The 18198-nt window shown below is 38.4% G+C and overlaps 2 protein-coding genes across 4 annotated transcripts; one reads left to right on the forward strand and one right to left on the reverse strand.

Moving 5' to 3' along the window:
• The first annotated feature begins 268 nt into the window (after positions 1–268).
• Positions 269–16681, forward strand: LOC576742 (RING finger protein 151). Of its 3 annotated transcripts, none has more exons than XM_777016.5 (5): positions 269–937; positions 7325–7715; positions 8277–8742; positions 9722–9918; positions 15866–16681. In XM_777016.5, coding segments are annotated over exons 1-4 (1050 nt in total). In that variant the 5' UTR covers positions 269–935; the 3' UTR covers positions 9913–9918; positions 15866–16681. The 3 variants fall into 3 exon arrangements, with proteins under 3 accessions (XP_782109.2, XP_011676941.1, XP_011676940.1); XM_011678639.2 differs by lacking the exon at positions 269–937 and adding an exon at positions 2574–3090; XM_011678638.2 differs by lacking the exon at positions 269–937 and adding an exon at positions 3664–4360.
• Positions 10363–12564, reverse strand: LOC105440296. The gene has a single exon (XM_011670268.2). It carries the CDS (start codon positions 12402–12404, stop codon positions 11061–11063), a length of 1344 nt encoding a protein of 447 aa, XP_011668570.1. The 5' UTR covers positions 12405–12564; the 3' UTR covers positions 10363–11060.
• Positions 16682–18198: the final 1517 nt, after the last annotated feature.

The raw sequence follows: 18198 nt of genomic DNA on the forward strand, positions 1-18198 counted from the left end.
GCATGTCTAGTTGAAGCTATCTATTGAAGCTATCCTGCTCCCACACTGGGGTATAGCCTTTATGACCCTATTGCCATTCACAGTATTAATCCATCCTGTTCGATACAATACTGATTACTAGTGTACTAGACTTAAATGCCATTAATAAAACTGTAATAGTAGAGATTAAGCTCTATGAAAGGGAATTTAGATATCAGACAGGCTCCTTGTGGTCATTCATGCTTTGTGACTATTCTTTGAAATATGCTCTTTGAAGATCACTTTAGTTTTAGATTAGACCCCTCCCCCTTTTAAAGTAATGACCAATAAGATGATCAGAGGAAAAGTCGAGTATGAATGTTTAATGAGGTATAAAAGTAGTTTGCATGAATAATTTGCTCACTTGGCTCCACCCCGACTTGGTCTTCTCTACCTGTACCCCTGTCCTCCCATTCTCCCTCAAGCTGTCCCTGAACTAACAACTAATTGTTGGATGTGAAAATCAACGAGTTTTGGACTCACAAAGTTATCGAAGTACCAGAATCGTTCAAGAAAGCCAAGTCACTTTAATCACCTAGTCGGGAATATTCAACTCAAATTATACAACATACTTCGAGGGAACTTGATTTGAAAGTGTCAGGAACTGATTGATAAGGAGGAACATTGATAGGAGAAACATTGATTGCAGATACGTCGGCAAATAGGTACCTTTAACCCTATGCCGATTTGATGCTGTGTTCCTGATTTTGATCCTGAGTTCCTGAATTTGATCCTGTGTTCCTGCTGTATATCCTGTCGTCCTGATCCCGCAACTGTGTTCCCGATTCCTTTCCCGTCTCCGATGTCGTCATCTTTCCTGGTCCCATACCCGTAGCATCGTTGTCCATCTCTTCATCTCGTCTGTAAACGGCCGAATCAGTACATCCACTCGAATCGCGAATAGTCTACCGTGCTGTATGTAAGTGGCCACGGTACTAACAATTTCTAATTAACCTCCCTCTTTCCAACCCTTAATGTCCCATTTATTTAGATCAACAAGTTAAGGCTTTTGAAGTATATTTTAGCTTAAGGTGTATTTTGATATAAATATATGTTGAAGAGGTCTTATGGATTATTGATACTATTTTCATGACATTGTTTGATAATAAATACTGTTATAGAAGAATAGTTGATACAGGTCAGTGATTGGTAAATGAACATATATCACACCTTAAATACTATATCGTGTCCCAGCGCTCTTATTCTTTGACTTTATTTCAAATCGGTTGTCTATTTGAACTAACCCCTCCCCCGAGTGGAAGTCATAGCTAGCGGACCAATACAAAAAACTGATTTCACTCGGAGCTCGATTCTATTATTTCATTATAATAGGAGACGGTGTGGTGTGGGCGGTTAGATATATATATATATATATATATATATATATATATATATATATATATATATATATAATACACTGTATGTTCTTTTTATATCATGGTATAAGTACTTTTAGCCTTGAAATGTCTTTGCTTAAGTAAGTTTTGTAATTTTGCCTTCAATTCATTGTGTGTTGTTTGCTGCCTTTGTTATGTAAGATATTCATTTTTATTGTTTTAGTTCTAAAATATGTTTGTGCCATTTATCCGTATTTTGTCGATGCCCCAGGTGGGGCCGTTTCAGAAATAAAACAAGCATTTTAAATCTTTTGAACCTTTTGGGTACAAATTCCCCAACACTAGATTAAGCAGATATTTTTTTTTGAAAGAATGAACAATAAATCGGGTAATCACCTAAGCTGTGACATAATTGTTTCACATTTATTTTGTTTCGAGCCGCTTCTACATGCCAAGTTCACTGGCTTATATATATTATATTTATTAGGTTAACAGACTTTTAATAGACATGGAAACCCCCAAAATATGATAGTTATATTCAGCAGCAATTTATACATGTATTAATGTAATGAAAAATGACGAGCCAACATTGTGGTTTGTATCCGTTTATTACACATTCATAAAAGTGGTAATACATTTGGATCATTTTACATTTGATCAATTTCCGCAGTGCATGCCCTTTTAGTCATTCGATAAGCTAGTTTTTTAGATTTATTTTTATATAAGAAAGTGTAAATTTGTAAAGGCTACTAAAACTGTGATCTTGAAACAATTCGTGTTAAGTATGCATATGGAAAAATCATTATATTTGCAGCATTGATTGTTTTACGTTGTCTGTTTGTTTCTAAACAAATTTATGTGTGTTTGTATGCTTGTTTGTTGGCCTATCCGGTAATAAATCCAGGATGTGCTCGTAAAACATAAAAGCTCCAGGGACCTACAGTAATTTTGTATCCATTTATTATGTTAGATATGCATGAGCCTTAATTCCTAGAAAGTACCTTTGGTTTGAGAACCTCGCAGGATAATGATAATGTGATGCGAAACGGTGGTGTGGATCGAAAATAAGGAGGCCGGGGTGACCGACCGAGTCCATATAATCCCCCTTCTACATGGTTGATGATAAAAATAAAGATAGTAAAATAGTTCATACAAATTAGTGCTTTATGCGCTGACAACTCTCTCTCTCTCTCTCTCTTTCTTATGTATTTGATTCAGGTTCGTGCCCCTCCTCAGCGCTTTTATATGCCATTCAGAAACGTCAATTGACAAAGCTTTACTTGAAATCAAATTGACTTGTTTTCCTTTTGCAAAACGGCAACCATCTTTTGAAGCACCTTCTCGAGATGGCAATCAGCATAACAAAATGAATAACAAAACAGCATAACAAAACGCCCACGGAATGAATAGCGCCGAAACGCCTTACGTCATAGAGGTGTAACAATTGACCACAGACAGTATCTAACCCACCCATCCATACCCCTCCATACACCATTAGATTTTGATGTATAGGGGCCGGGTCGATCATAACCGCTGTCTTTAGACGGGTGGTGAACATAAAAACATGTCTTTTGAGCGCGTGTAGGGAAAGGAGCAATGAGAAGCAGCCATCATGGAACGGGAACAACCATTAGTAATGAATAAAGACCAAATGGATTATGCTGATAGATATTTCATGTTCCTGTATTTCTGAGACTCAGCCAATTAAGCTCCATCAGCGCCTGATATTAAAGAGGTAGGGACTGGGAATCCAGAATGATGATCTTTGGTATATAAGAGTCATGCAGGCGCCCCCTTCGTTTCTTCCATTCACTTTCCAGGTAAACAAAACAATAATTATATACACTTAGAAATATAGTTCTGAATATCAATTGTATGGGCGGATTCAGTCATAATAATAATTTGTATCAATTCTTCTTCACGGTCATTCGTAAACGTAATCTACTTGACGTCTTTCAAGTTGAAATGAATTGGCTCACATCCGGACTGGATTACATGAACCTTACCTTTATAATAATGAAATTTCATGAGCAGCTCTGTTCATTGGACAACGTATTAATAGATGGGGTACAAGTGCCCATGTGCCCCCCCCCCCTCCCCCAATACTACCGCGCGCCATGAAGTACTACGATAGACGACGATTAATATAGTGGTAATCAGAAAAGACTAACACTATAGATGACAACATGCAGTTACATCAACATTTAGGATGATGATTATTAGGGATATTTTGTCGCGGCGATGGTGGTGTTATTGGTGGTGGTGTTGGTAGTGGTAATAGTGGTGTTCGGGTGGTGGTGGTGGTGGTGATGGTGATGTTGGCGGTGGTGTTGGTGATAGTGGTGATGGTGGTGGTGATGATAATTATGTTGACCACAGTGGTGATAGTGACAAAATTACCGTCGAATGAAAGAAAATTGGAAAAGATTTACGCTAGTGAAGAAGAGCAAATATTAAAGTAAAATTATACTGATACAATTAGTGACAAGTAAGAGCCAAAATAAAGCAAAGAATAAGAAAAGAGCAGAGATATATTACTCCATGTCGTCTAGTGTTCTCTTGAAACTCAAGACTAGCATCCGATCCTGTTTCCATCGTGCACTCGCTCTAGGTCTCGTTTAAGGTCAAGTTAGGATAGGGTCATGTCTCCCAAGAGTGTTGCTCTCGAGAGCAACCCAGGTCAGAGGGCGTTCACATCATACATTCTCAAAAACACATTCCTCTCCGTACTTTCCTGCAAACATAATACCTCATAGCATTCTAACTGGGCCTAGGCTAGATTCTGCTCTACCGGCAATCTACTTTTCATATAGAATGGGGAGGGGATGTTGTTACTATGCAGGGTGGAAAACAGAAAAATATTTTTGTCAGGGATGGAGATGCTGAATGATATGTTGTCTGGTTGGTGGTTCGGTGGTTGCTCAAGGTTGGATCAGATCCGTCGGCCATGTATCCTCTATTTTATCAATTAAACCTCGATCATCTGTTTTTCATGTGGTTACCAGGTGAGCTTTAACTAAGCATGATGAACAATGCTTATTGTTTTTCTTATCCTCATCGATATAATTTCTTTTTGACTCTCCTTTTTAAAAATAAATATTGGTATTATTGTGTTCTTCGCTCTGTGTTTTTGCAGATAAAAAAGACACGCAATAATATTTAGGCCTGCAAAAGCATGCGCTTCATTATATGGTTTTGTATTTGACGTAATTGTCTAAATTCTGTATTAAAACGTTTGAAATGGCTTTATACACTTTACCTCGTACTTAATTAAGATTGGTTATAGTGAAAATATGTTTGGCAGAGATTTCGATAGGAGTGTCCGCAATCATCACAACGTCGTGTTGGTGTACTAACACCAGTGCAAACTTTCTGAAATTTATTGCAAGTCAGTCGCTATAATTCCAACTAATATTAAAGGATGCATCCCCCGTTCGGTGTACTATTATCTAATCCAAATTTCTTTATAAAGCCTCCATCGTTCTTTAAACTGAAGACAATCGTCAAGATGCAAAAATTGGAAATAAGATATTATTGTCATCTATTAAAGATATTTATAGAAATGTAATGAAGAACTTAAGTAAAATTGTATTCCAAGTTGATTTTTTTTTTCCATTTTCTGAAAGGTTTTTTAGAATGTTTGTCCCAAACTTTTAACGAACTTTAAATAACAGTCTCTATAGGCATTTGACATGTTAGAAGAGCATGGCTTATACCATAAGGGTGGGTAGCGTCGCGTCGCGGCGCGTTGACTTGAACGCGACCATTCGTCCAAAGCCCCCCCCCCGGTTTGACCGAAAGGGTGCGTTGGGAGTGTCACGTCGCGTCGCGTTAACTTGAACGCTACCATTCGTCCAAAGCCCCCCCCCCCCCGGTATGGCCGAAAGGGTGTGTTAAAAATATTTTAAAAGTATTTAAAAAATAATAATCTTGTAAATCAAGGGTATCGAATAAGAAATAAACCACGTTTGAATTATATTTGGCATCTGTCACCCCCCCCCCCCCCCCCCCCCATCACTACGCCAATGTTTTAGGTTTGTTGGCGGGATTAATCGCAACTGTTCCCTTCTTTTTACCCTTTTCTTTTCCTTTTCCTCTTTTTTGTTCCCTTTTAGCTCTCCTCTTTACCTTTCCCTTCCCCCATTTTTTGTGGGGAGGGGGGGGGGCGTCCCTTCTTTTCTTCTTCCTACGACGCTACCCACCCTTATGGCATAAGCCGAAGAGCATGTAGTTCTGTCTGCTTACCCCAGCGCTAGCAAACATGATATCGTTGCTATTCAAAGCTTCATCCGAAAAATAAACATGACTTTTGCACTTACTTGTATACAGATGTATAAACTGACCGGGGTACTGAGTGTTATGTAAATTGTATGCCTACATTATTATTATCACAAAGGCCAGAATGACCACACAATCTACGGAAAATGGACAAATGTTAAGGATTGTTTATAGTATAGAATATGTTCCTCATATTTTTCATCTTTAATATGGTCATCATTATTTATTTGTATTATCATTATCATTAATACCATGATAGCAGGAGTATTAGTAGTAGTAAAAGTAGTAGTGTTAGTAGTAGTAGTAATAGTAGTAGTATAGTAGTAGTAGTAGTAATACTAGTAGTAGTAGTAGTAGTAGTAGTAGTAGTAGTAGTAGTGGTAGTATTAGTAGTAGTATTGTGTTTGATGTAGTTGTTATTGTTGTTTATTATTATTATTACAATGTTTTTACATGAAGAAAAGGGTAGGAATTTTGAACATGTATATCTGTTATGAGCTGTACTAACAATACAAAAAACGTTCAGTTTATACAAATTTAGATATTTAAAAGTGGAAACTGATAAAAGAGTTTAAAAGTAGATAAAATTGGTGTTATGTCTTATGTATTGTTCAATGACGAATAGAGATCATTAATAGCGCTCGATGTGCAAATATTTCATAATTAAACGATTCAAACGATTTGATTTTTTTGGGGGGGAAACAGGAATAAATAATGATTTGTCTTAGATTTGTAATGAAAACCTGGGATGGTGCACCTTCGTTCCTTATAATCTTACTACTACTATGCCCAACCTGATTAGTCCAAAATATTGAATTACAAATGCACACTAAATAAGATAACGATCTACACAATGCATTAATGATGTATGTAACCTGACCTATAGACTATATGTCTTCAAAGGATATCTTTAACGCTTTTGGTGAGCAGCAGTAGCAATATATCGCCATAAGGAAGAACAAAAATGACCTGAGACATATTTTTTACAAGCAATTAACAGATGATTGATGGTAAATTTATCGCTCTCTTACAAGATATCAAACTCGTATCATTTTAATTGCTTGCTTTGGTCAACATTGACGGTTTGCTTTGAGTTTTTAGGCTCGATGTGTACTTAATATCTGGATAAGTAGGGCTATCCTGAGTATACTCAGTAACTGAGTTGCTTGACTTCGGGTTTGCATCGTTCATTTTAGTAGCGTATTTCATTTGCAGTCATCAGTATGCGGACGACAGCGGAATATTATGTTAGTATTTTGAAGTTATAAATATTTAAGGCAGATATTTTTGATGTTGTATTCAACTGGTTGCCAAATGGTCTCCTCGATCTATGGACTAATCATGGGGGAGGGGGGGGGGTCGATCCATACGCACTGTTGTTGCTTATATATTCGGCCTATATACGTTGTAACATTTCTGCTGTTATCACTTATTTGTTTTGTGGAAATTTAATGCGCGAATTTTATTTTTGTGTGGGTGTGTTTATATGTCTCTCCAAAATTATGTGTGAATCCAAAGAGTAAATATGTCCTATTATCAAATATTGGAGGAAATCATTCAAATCGTTCAAAATTGTTCAATATCGAGTAGATAATACGTCCTGTGAAGTACTACTGCTACCGGGATCATATATTTTTGTTAATTATATTTTGCAATTTTATGTGTTTCTTCCCTCCTCGTTCACATTACAGGGCCTGGTCTGTGTGTGATTTAGACGACTTAGACTGTCTTGTTGACTTGCCCTCTTTCAGTACCGATGACATATCAACGCAGTACGTCCCCGCACACTCTTCATTGTCAAGTCAGTCGGAGTTATCCTCTCAGGAATCACTTGTGGAAACTGGTAGCATTCCACCAACGTTTTGGGATATACCTCTTACTAGCCCCGTTTTCACTGAACCTATTCGAGGGATGGGTTACGATCAGGATCGGTTTGTAGAACCAATCAAGGATGGTCTCATGTGCGGCATCTGTAAGGATGTGCTGGAAGAACCACTTCAAGCTCCGTGTGAACACGCCTTCTGTGCAACATGTATCCACGGCTGGTTAGTACACGAGAGGACATGCCCAGAGGATAGACAGGTATTTAACAAGGACGTGTTCATACGTGCCACTTATTATCTAAACTTATTTTTAATTTTTAATCTCTTTCTGATATTAGTTTCAAGTCGTTTTCCTATTCAAGTCATATTTTCCTTTTTTCTTTTCAGTCTACTTGATTTGTTTTCAAGTTTCATTTATTTCCGTCTGCCATAATTTCTCTTCGTTTCGAATCAGCAAACTGATTCTTTCAAGCAATTCAATAATTACAATTTAATTACGAAATGACAAATACCCCATTGAACTTGCCTCGGGAATTCATGGGATGTTTTCCATGACATTTATAGTAGATCAATTTGTATTTTTAATATTTACTGCCCCATGCTGTGATAAATGAAAGGAAACGTTTGATATATTGCTATAGTGAGCTACATCGCTTTTTTTTTTATGGCAGACAATGTAATTTTATTTTACCACTCCATCTCACTCCCTAGACCCTAATTCCTACAGTTGTTGTAAAACGATATTGTGATGTTCTTTTCATCTTTGTAAATAGCTGTTGGTAAAAAATAATTATTGTTGAAATCATTAATTTCTACACAGAGTCTAGAGGAATGTGACCTTCGACCTTTGTTCCGATATATGCGCAATGACCTGAACCAACTTCGACTTCGATGTGTGAATGCAGACAATGGGTGCTCTGAAGTTTGCAGTCTCGAGGTCATTAGCCGACACGAAAATGAATGTTCCTATGGTACCGCGGAATGTCCAAACAGAACGCGAGGTTGCGATGAAGTTCTGGAGCGTCGCCTCTTAGATTCTCATTTGGCCACTTGTAGCTACCGTAGCTCCAATTGCCCAAATGGATGTGGGCTAACTATTCTCAGCTCTGAACTTGAATCCCATAACTGTGTGTCTGAACTTAGAACCGAGCTTGAGCTGTTGAGATCGGAGATGATTTGTAAGCAAGAAGAACTAAGACATGAGATGCAGTTGAGGCTAGACTCACAGAGGGCCCATATGGTTGAAAGAGTAGGCACCATGCATCAGACAATGAATCAACTCAGAGGTATAAATAATTCTTAGTCACGGAACCCCTACGGCCCTACCCCCACCTCCCCCTTCCAGCTCCCTTCAATACAAATTAAGTTGATGCTTTTATCCTAAATCACTACAGTATCTGTACCATTACCAAATGAGGGAACACTGGAACGGTTCGGGAGGGGGGCACCGACCTTACTCGGAAAATCAAATATGAAGTTACAAGGCTTCTGATTATATGGGAGGGGTGCCGGATTTAGTCCAGGCGTCTTCTTTTGTCATTATTTCCGCTCGCCCTTCCCTTCCTCTCTTTTCGCGCTCTTTTTTTACTCTAGATTTTGTTTCCATCACTTGTTTAGGAGGGGCATATGTTACCCTGCTCTGATGTTGCTATGCCACTAACCATAATTATAAGTCAACGCTTGGAGTTCATTTTAAAAGAATACGTTAGTAGGCTGCAGACCTATGAAAGAATTCAGACAGCTTCATAATAATATTGATAATAATTCGTTTTTATTTTACAGTTTGAACAATACCCGAAAATCGGATAGGGCCTTGTCGTCTTGTTCATTAATACATTGATTGGGCTTCCTTCATAAAAAAAAAAAGAGGTCAAATACCAAATATCAACATTTTCAACAAATAAAGGCAAAACAATTAACCGGGGTTCTTTCTTTGGTTCTATGACAATTACCCCCTGGGCAATCACCCCCCCCCCCCCTCCCGTCCAAATTACCAGCGGGGCAGTTACCCCCCCCCCCGGACAACCACCCCCGGAAAAAAAAATCTGCTTTTCCTAAGATCAACTTAATATCAGGGTGGACTTCCCATCTAATGAACAGGGGATAATCTTCGGGGGATGTATTTGTCCTCGGGGGTAATTTAAGGGAACATTGTCCTCGATGGATAATCGTCCGCGGGTGGAAATTGTCCTTAGGGTTAATTTTCCGGGAGATGATTGTCCAGGGTGTAATAATTGTTCTGATACGTTTTTCTTTATGTCGAAGGAGACATCACCAGCCTCCAGCATGAGCTCCGTGTGATGAACGCCCTGGAGACTCAGCGGGGCCAGCACATGGAGGCACTGGAGCTGGAGCGTAAGGAGCTGATGGAGCTTCTTAAGTCTATCAAGGAGGGGGAGACGGCCCGTAATACGTGCAGGGTGTGCAAGAGAACGGAGATGATCACAGCTCTATAACACATGGTAAGATATCAACCGAATCTGTATTCGATTCGATTTAATTTATTATGCCATTCAGATTGAGCTCAGCTAGGGTTGAAAAACATGAATCAGAATGATAAAACATTACGCAAGGGAAAACTGTACATGTAACCTTTTCAAAAAGTACACATAAATAAAGCATCGTGAAAAATATTGACACAATGATGAGACATTAAGTTCCTGAGCGAGTTTATGTTATTTCTTCCTGTTTTTTCTGAAAATAAAGCATAACATTTCCACCTGTACTTTTACAGACTCAAATCACTTTAGGCTTGATCGGCTATGGCGAAGCAAGTGTTTTGATAGTTAATTATCAATGCATTGTTGATGCGCCGTGAATGGTATATACTCATGAATAAAAGAGAATAACACGAAATTCGTTAACTCTGTAGTGATAGCTATCATATTTCATCTGGTTTAATATACAAATAATACACAGCAGTGAGGGCATTAGTAAGAATTACCCACACAAGGTATCTTTGGAAAAGTCTAACCCGCCCGAGGCGATAGCCGAGGGCGGGTTAGACTTTTTCAAAGGTACCGAGTGTGGGTAATGTTACTAATGCCCGAACAAAATGATGTGTATTATTTGTTTTATAAAATTATGACGTGGATCCTTGTTATTTGATAAATCAACCTCATCTCAAGAATGAGATCTAGACTAGGTCTACATCTAAGAGTACGATCTAGACTAGTCTAGATCACTACATTTCTAGATCTAAGTAGAGATTCTAGATCTAGAACTCATTGTTTTTTATCTTACTTTTTTAGTCTTACCTTTTATATCATCAGGATCATCCATCATAAACTTGTAAATCAATGCAACAGGTCATAGAAAAACTTGAAATTGAAACTCCAACTGGAACAATGAACGTCTAGACTCGAGTCTACGTAGAACTTGAAGTAGGCCTAGCCTCTAGGCCTAACTTAGAACCCGAACCAGCGAGGTAAAACTAAAAATGTCATTCCAAAGTGCAACTTCCAAACAGCGATAATGTACATCATGACATGTAGAATTGTTTAAAAAGCTGAAATAGTCAAAGTCAAACTCAAGTCAAAGCCAAACATATGTACATGTAGATCTAGGCCTAGCCTACACAAAGTCTTGTCTTGAAGTTGAACATTTAATTATTATAAATGTTCACCACACAATCGTGGATTTGAAAAGTATTTGATGTCGTTGAAAGGTCCTGGTGTACCTTCTCCTGCGAAAGCGAAAAAGATAGTTGTTGATGGGAATTCACATGAACATCTACATTATCTGAGTCACGATCCGGAACTACTATTTCAAGCGGCTGTCTGGTCGTGTGCATGGAATAGGCGCGATTAGGCCTGCTTGGACCAGGTCCAGGACCAGGATCTGGAACCGATTGAGTTGCACTAGGCAAAGTGATGTTTCTTTTCTCGTAGAGATGACTCCCAAGATGTGAGGACATTTGTTTCTTCCGCTCGTGGCTAGTGTTACAGTAATTCCTGAGTGACTGCTCACTGTGGTGACCACTCACTGATTGAATGTCTCGAGACTCGAAACCGGCTCTATCCAGGGTCGTGATGCATGTTGCTCTTAAGCAGTGGTTTGTGTACAACTTTGAGCATCCAGCTTTCTGGGAAATTTGTTTCATCTTATTTCCCATTGTGTTTTTGCCAACTGGAGCATTGCAGTACCAGTTGTCACCATCTTCTGGCTTCTTTGCTTTTGGTTTCTGCCATAGAAAAGGGCAATCTTTGTTCAGCTTCGATACAAACTGCATGAAACTCTCAACTGGACACTTTGAACTTCCAGGTATTTCGTACATCACTCCGTTGTTCGACACCTCATCATCATCCTCACGATTGTTCTTTGTCAATTGATCTCTTTTAGTGATGTATCGAAGTCCGTCTTCATCTGTCTCAAGTCGAAAATCGTCTGGCTTAAGTTCTCGAAGATTTTCTCGACCACGATTACAGAAATATGTCATAAAATCGACGAAGACTTTGTTCTGTAATCCAGCTGGCGTGTCACAATCGAGCACCGACGAGTTTTGTATGATTTCCATGTCACTAGATGAGATCGCGGGTTTGTGCTTGGTGGAACCTTTGCCTTCCTTCTTGAGCTTCACTAAGACGGCTTTAAACATTCTCACACTTTGTGAGAATGTTGCCTTGTCACGAATATCAAAGTTATGCAAGTCCAAAAAGTGTCTCTGTACACCATACCTGATCACTTGCATCGTTTTCTTGCTGTACCACGATCCATCTTCGCGACGGAGACTTGAATAGAACGTGCACAAAACGTCATCCAGTCGAAGCCTGTCGGTTGTGATTTCACCCAATTCAATTTGTTTCAGGCCCAAAAAAGCTTCAAATTTCGCAAAGCCAAACTTTATGCTCTTCTTGGTACTAGCAGAATCAGTCCCATTCAATAACTCTTGCATTTGTGCAGTTGAAAGAATTTCAAAAGTAGGCACTTTAAATGCCGCGGCAGCCATTCTCGCGAGTAAAAGTAAAACGATGAAATCTCAATGGTTACGATAGCAACAACAAGATGTGGTAATGACCGGTCATTACCACTGGGTAATGACCGGTCGTTACCCAAATTACGCGTTAGGCAAAATAAATGCCTGGTCACGTGTATGCTTTCAACCAATCATTTGATTAGGATCTACGTCATCATTTTATAATGCGTGTATAGGCCATGCCGTGTAGGCATACTCTCATTTAGAGTGATGCTGCGTAGGCATACTCTCATTTTGAGTGATGCCGTGTAGGCATACTCTCATTTTGAGTGATGCTACGTAGGCATACTCTCATTTTGAGTGATGCCGTGTAGGCATACTCTCATTTTGAGTGATGCCGTGTAGGCATACTCTCATTTTGAGTGATGCCGTGTAGGCATACTCTCATTTTGAGTGATGCTGCGTAGGCATACTCTCATTTAGAGTGATGCTGCGTAGGCATACTCTCATTTAGAGTGATGCTGCGTAGGCATACTCTCATTTTGAGTGATGCCGTGTAGGCATACTCTCATTTTGAGTGATGCTACGTAGGCATACTCTCATTTTGAGTGATGCCGTGTAGGCATACTCTCATTTTGAGTGATGCCGTATAGGCATACTCTCATTTTGAGTGATGCCGTGTAGGCATACTCTCATTTTGAGTGATGCCGTGTAGGCATACTCTCATTTTGAGTGATGCTGTGTAGGCATACTCTCATTTTGAGTAATGCTGCGTAGGCATACTCTCATTTTGAGTGATGCTGCGTAGGCCTACTCCAAATAGTTTATTTTATTTTATTACATGCTCCATTCCATTCTGTTTCATTTAAATTCATTCCATATCGTTTAATTTCTCTCGGCTTTTATTATTCCTTTCTAATTCATTTCACTCTGTTTTATTCAATCAGCTCCGCTCTATGCATCCCCACTCAATATAATTACATTCACCATTCAATTTATTTTCCACTCTAGTCCTCTCTATTTCACTCCATTCTATATTCTATTCTACTTTCTTCTATTCGGTATTATTTCCACAACAAAGAATACCGTAATTTTAATCCCATTCCATTAAATATTTGACATAGCTTACTATAATGGGTAAAGATTGAGGTAGAAAAGAGCAGGACAAATAATGCGTTTTGTTTCTGGGATTGCAATGTGTTATGTCCGACGAATATGTTTTGAAGGGAAAAAATATAAAATAATACATCTCTCTTCAAGTCTATACAGCTACCCCCAGCTTTGAGAAAATGTGAACATTTCATTCGTATTATAATTGAACCGCGAAATGTACTTCAGGCCTGTTTATGTATATGGTTGCTATGGCTACCGTGTAACCCCCTTTCAGCACAGGTCATATCTAAAGAGGGCACGCATAGGGGTGAGCTCTGGAATTCTGATAGCAAATCACTGAATATTTTTTTCTACTTATAAAAATATCTTAAATATATTTAGTCTCGTTCAAGGCCTCTGAAAAATAGTCGATGCCCGCTCAGCTAAGTCGGATTCTGTGGATTAAAGACAAATATTTTATCACAAATCTTTTTGCTGAGCTGTTCCTAATTTTTTTTTTTTTTTTTTTTTTTTTTTTGGGGGGGGGGGGGGGTGGGGCTACGAGTTAATTGGTTAAGCACCAATAACGAAAGAAAGTAACAGTGGTTGTCGTTTCCTTTTCATCACTAATAGTAATAGTACAGTTGGATGGCATGACTGTCAACTGAAAAATTACAGAAAATCTAAACAAGCAGTTGATCTAGGCCAATTACATATTGACAATAATTGCAAATGCTAGAAATTGATGAAATGATTTAATGTAACCAAAGATATGTTTCATTAGTTAGACCAAACTATACCTCATTCATGCAGGTTCACAACATTTTTCATATCTAAAGTCAAAGGAAAATGAATCGGTGGCCCAACACCACCCCCCCCCCCCCTAAAAATAAAATAAAACAAAATAGTCGCCACTGTCGAAGTTCGAACGCTTCCAATTTTTTCCCAAGTCCTAAACCCCTTCCCAAGCCCCTTCTAAATAATCTTGGACCCGCCTCTAACGTGTTGTCAAGTTCCAGTATAAAACAAGATTCACTTCGAAGACATTTTGCGTCAAATGCGTATTTACATGAGGCGTTGAAAGGAAATCCTAGATATTCGATATAGGTCCCTAATACTCGCGACTAAATTTCTAAAATTAGATGATATTGCTTAACTGCCTAAACACCCACCCATATATAGCTGCCACACCTTCCTGTAAATATAACATCCATGTGTGTATAAATATGATACGACCAACGAGAAGTTTCGCCCTTGTTAGTAAGACTTGTAACAAAATATTACCAAAACTGATGAGATCGAGCTTCTTTTGGAAAGAAGACTACACAAAGATAGAATTACATGACACCCTATACTCAGCTTGCGTCAGTCTAGTCTTTAGCTTCAGCCGACGAATCTGTTTTCTCTTGAAAAATCTGAACTACAGTTATTACAAGTACGAATAGCCCAGTTTCTCATTTTGAAGAAAAAGACAGACAGTTATTAAATCGTTTGACCCAACTTGACCCAACTGCAAAATGATATGTGAGCGCAGTTGAAAAGGCTTATGGGCTTATGATATAGGCCTATCACCTTGAGCTTTGAACCCCAACCCTTCCCTCTCTCTCTTATTTCTTTCTTTCTCTCTCTCTCTCTCTCTCTCGCTTTCTCTCATCTTCTTTGCCGCGGCATGTGTCTTTACGTTACTAACTAAACACATTCACATTGTTTTGCAGTAACCAACCCCTGAAGCCTAACGCTTTGTCAAAACTGCAATTTCTTAAAAAAAATATCCCCTTTTCACCGTACTTGATTGTCAGCCAATGTCTATGATATTCTGCACTGTAATCTGCATTGAGGCATTGAATAGGGTGACTGTCCTATCTCTCATAAAGGTTATAATTATGCGTCATGTTGCCATGACAAGGGTCGCTCGCCACTCAAGACGTGTTTGTTTGTTTTTATTATTGTTTTTGTTTTTTCGTTACATGTAATGGTGGTCTTTTAAAGTATTTAATCTAGCTGTGGAAATAATGTACTCTCTGTTTAAGATTTAGGTTTTCTGTCATTGGTATTACCATCAAAATGTTATGAAATATAGAATAGATGTTGTCGTCGTGTGGGGGGTAATGTTCATCGTATAGGAGCAACGCGTCAAGAATATCTAAATGGATTAAATGTGCACAGGTGTGGGATGTGACTCATGTGAGAGCTTTTTTTTTTTTTTTTCCCTCTTTCGATATTTAAATTGTAACATGATCAGAACTCCGTTTTGGTATTTTTGTAAGTGAGAGAGAGAGGGAGAGAGAGAGAGAGAGAGAGAGAGGGGAAGATAGAATGCAACGTGTTTCACTTCATTGATCATTAAATCTATTTACAATTTTATCTGTTTTCTTTCTTTAAAATCCTCTCTTTGCATATAGGTCTACACCACGAAGTCACTGAGGCCACAATAATTGCCATTACTCAATCCTCAAGATATAGCTGCCATTCACTTGGAAGTGTTACCTCATTAATGTAGTATATGTAATCTTTAATTATATTATACCTCTTATGCCATACATTAGGGACTTTTAGATTCGCACGAAGACAATAGGTCTATGCTACGATCGACGTCCTTTTAAAGCACTGCCGTGAATGGAAGTACCACGTATCAGTCCACGCAAATCTAAAAGTCCCTATTATCTTACAAGGAGGCCTCAGGAATGGGAAAGCCCAAAGCGGATGCGGTTTATCACGATTTATTTTTAGAAAGCAAAAAATGAATGTGTAAACTGTACGGGACCGACAAAATATATTTTAGCTTTCAGACATAGAAACTAGAAAATCAATACCAACTGCTCAGCAAATAATTTTACCCTGTTCGTATTACATAGTAGTTACCATGGTTACAATAGATGCGTTGTTGCTAGCTCTGGTCAGGTCTCTCACGTCATGCACATACAAGTAAAGATTATATGACTAACATTTGATAGATATATTTAATCATACACACTAATATGTATCATTTAATTATAGCTAACGAAATTGATGGATTGTGGCGAATTATTAGATTTCATATTTCTTTCTTCTTGCCATCCTCAATGAATAGTGAATCATACGTTTCGGGAACTGCTTTAAAGGGATTTTAAAACTAAAAGGAAGAGAGGGATTAACATTTAGTACTCCAAACGTTAAAGAGATAGCCTAGGGGTGCAGTTGTATAAAGTTGTAGTCTTTTAAACCTAAAGCCACGGAGTGGACTAGAGGGCATAATTTTGTCCCAGGAACCTGAATTTAAAAAAGTCCCACAGAGAGGCGATAATTCCTTGGTCTAATGGTTTATTGGTGTACAGTCAGGGCTGCCTAAATGTTATTTATTATCGTCGTCATTATCATGAATGGTGATCTGTGAAAAGCTGTATCTCTCTCTCTCTCTCACTTGTCTAAAAAATGTTCAAATAATGTATAGCCAAACATCAAACCTCTATATGAATAATCGATAAATTGTGGTCATCATTAAACAAACCTATATACAATCAAGACCAACCTAAAAACATCATCAAGCAAATGCCCTATTCGGAAATATTTCCAATGTCATGGTAATTGATTCTTTCCCTAGGGATATTTCCTCATTCAAGGGTATTTTTGAGGACCTCAGACTTTATAGGGCACGACGGAAACAACAGTTGAAGCAGCATGCCAGTTTAATGAATAATGTAAGCCAGGCGCGTACGCAGGGGGGGGGGGGTTTGGGGGGTTAAACCCCCCCCCTTTGGAAATTTTTTGTGTTTTTTGTTTTTTTAATTATTAAAAAAAAAAAAAAAAAAAAAATTATTCCCATGGCCGACCTAAAAAAGGTGACCTTACCCCCCCCCCCCCAACGGAGCAAAATGTCAAATTTCCAAATTTCGAGACCCCCCCCAAAAAAAGTGCCCTCTTACCCCCCCCCCCCCCCCCCCCCCCCCCCCCCCCCCCGCTTATTCAGCGGTCGGCTGAGTCGTTGCGATTTTTTTGGGACCAAAAAAAAAAAAAAATGTGTCCTCTTACCCCCCCCCCCCCCCCCCCCCCGCTTATTCAGCGGCTGGCTGAGTCGTTGCGAAATTTTCGGACCGATTTATAAATGTTAAAACCCCCCCCCCCCCCCCCCTTGAAAAAATCCTGCGTACGCGCCTGATGTAAGCAGAGCTTGAGAAAGAAATGTTCGAAAATTCAGTTTCCGTCTACTTTTTTTCAAAAGCAGTAAACAATAAGAATAATCACAATTCTTACAATAGGTGTAAACAAAATACATAGATAATATCAGGCAATTAACGTTTTTTTTTTAAAGTCGAATTAACATAACGGCGATATAAATACAATTGCATAGTATTTAACTGATATTAGACAAATATATTTGTGGTGAAATATAGTAAAAGGCTAAGCTTATATTGTAGATTCCCTTTCATAGAGAAGAGCAGTCTATAGAGCATGAGAAGAAAAAAATAGGACAATACTTAGCATAGTTCGATCAATAATTTATCGTTAATATTTTTATTTATCATACCGGGATATACCATCGTTGTTTTATGTGTATTCATCATTAATATTTATTTATGGAAATACTTTAATCAACATGTGTGAATTATACTAAGTTTGATGTCGTTTACCATATGTATTCAGTTAATTCAATACAGTGCCTAATCGGTCATGTATTTATCGTTTTGTTTATTTAAATAATAAAATATATAAAATGGGAAACCTATTGACTACATTTCGTATGCGTCTACCATGTGAA

Source organism: Strongylocentrotus purpuratus, unplaced genomic scaffold (assembly GCF_000002235.5).
Source record: "Strongylocentrotus purpuratus isolate Spur 01 unplaced genomic scaffold, Spur_5.0 spur5_scaffold_8, whole genome shotgun sequence".
Lineage (NCBI taxonomy): Eukaryota > Metazoa > Echinodermata > Echinoidea > Camarodonta > Strongylocentrotidae > Strongylocentrotus > Strongylocentrotus purpuratus.

Coding starts and splice junctions, on each gene's coding strand:
- LOC576742 (XM_011678638.2), top strand. CDS start 4,242: ATGATATGTTGTCTGGTTGGTGGTTCGGTGGTTGCTCAAGGTTGGATC. Junction 4,361..7,324: donor GTTTTTCATGTGGTTACCAG/GTGAGCTTTAAC, acceptor TTCACATTACAG/GGCCTGGTCTGTGTGTGATT. Junction 8,743..9,721: donor GACAATGAATCAACTCAGAG/GTATAAATAATT, acceptor TTTATGTCGAAG/GAGACATCACCAGCCTCCAG.
- LOC105440296 (XM_011670268.2), bottom strand. CDS start 12,404: ATGGCTGCCGCGGCATTTAAAGTGCCTACTTTTGAAATTCTTTCAACT.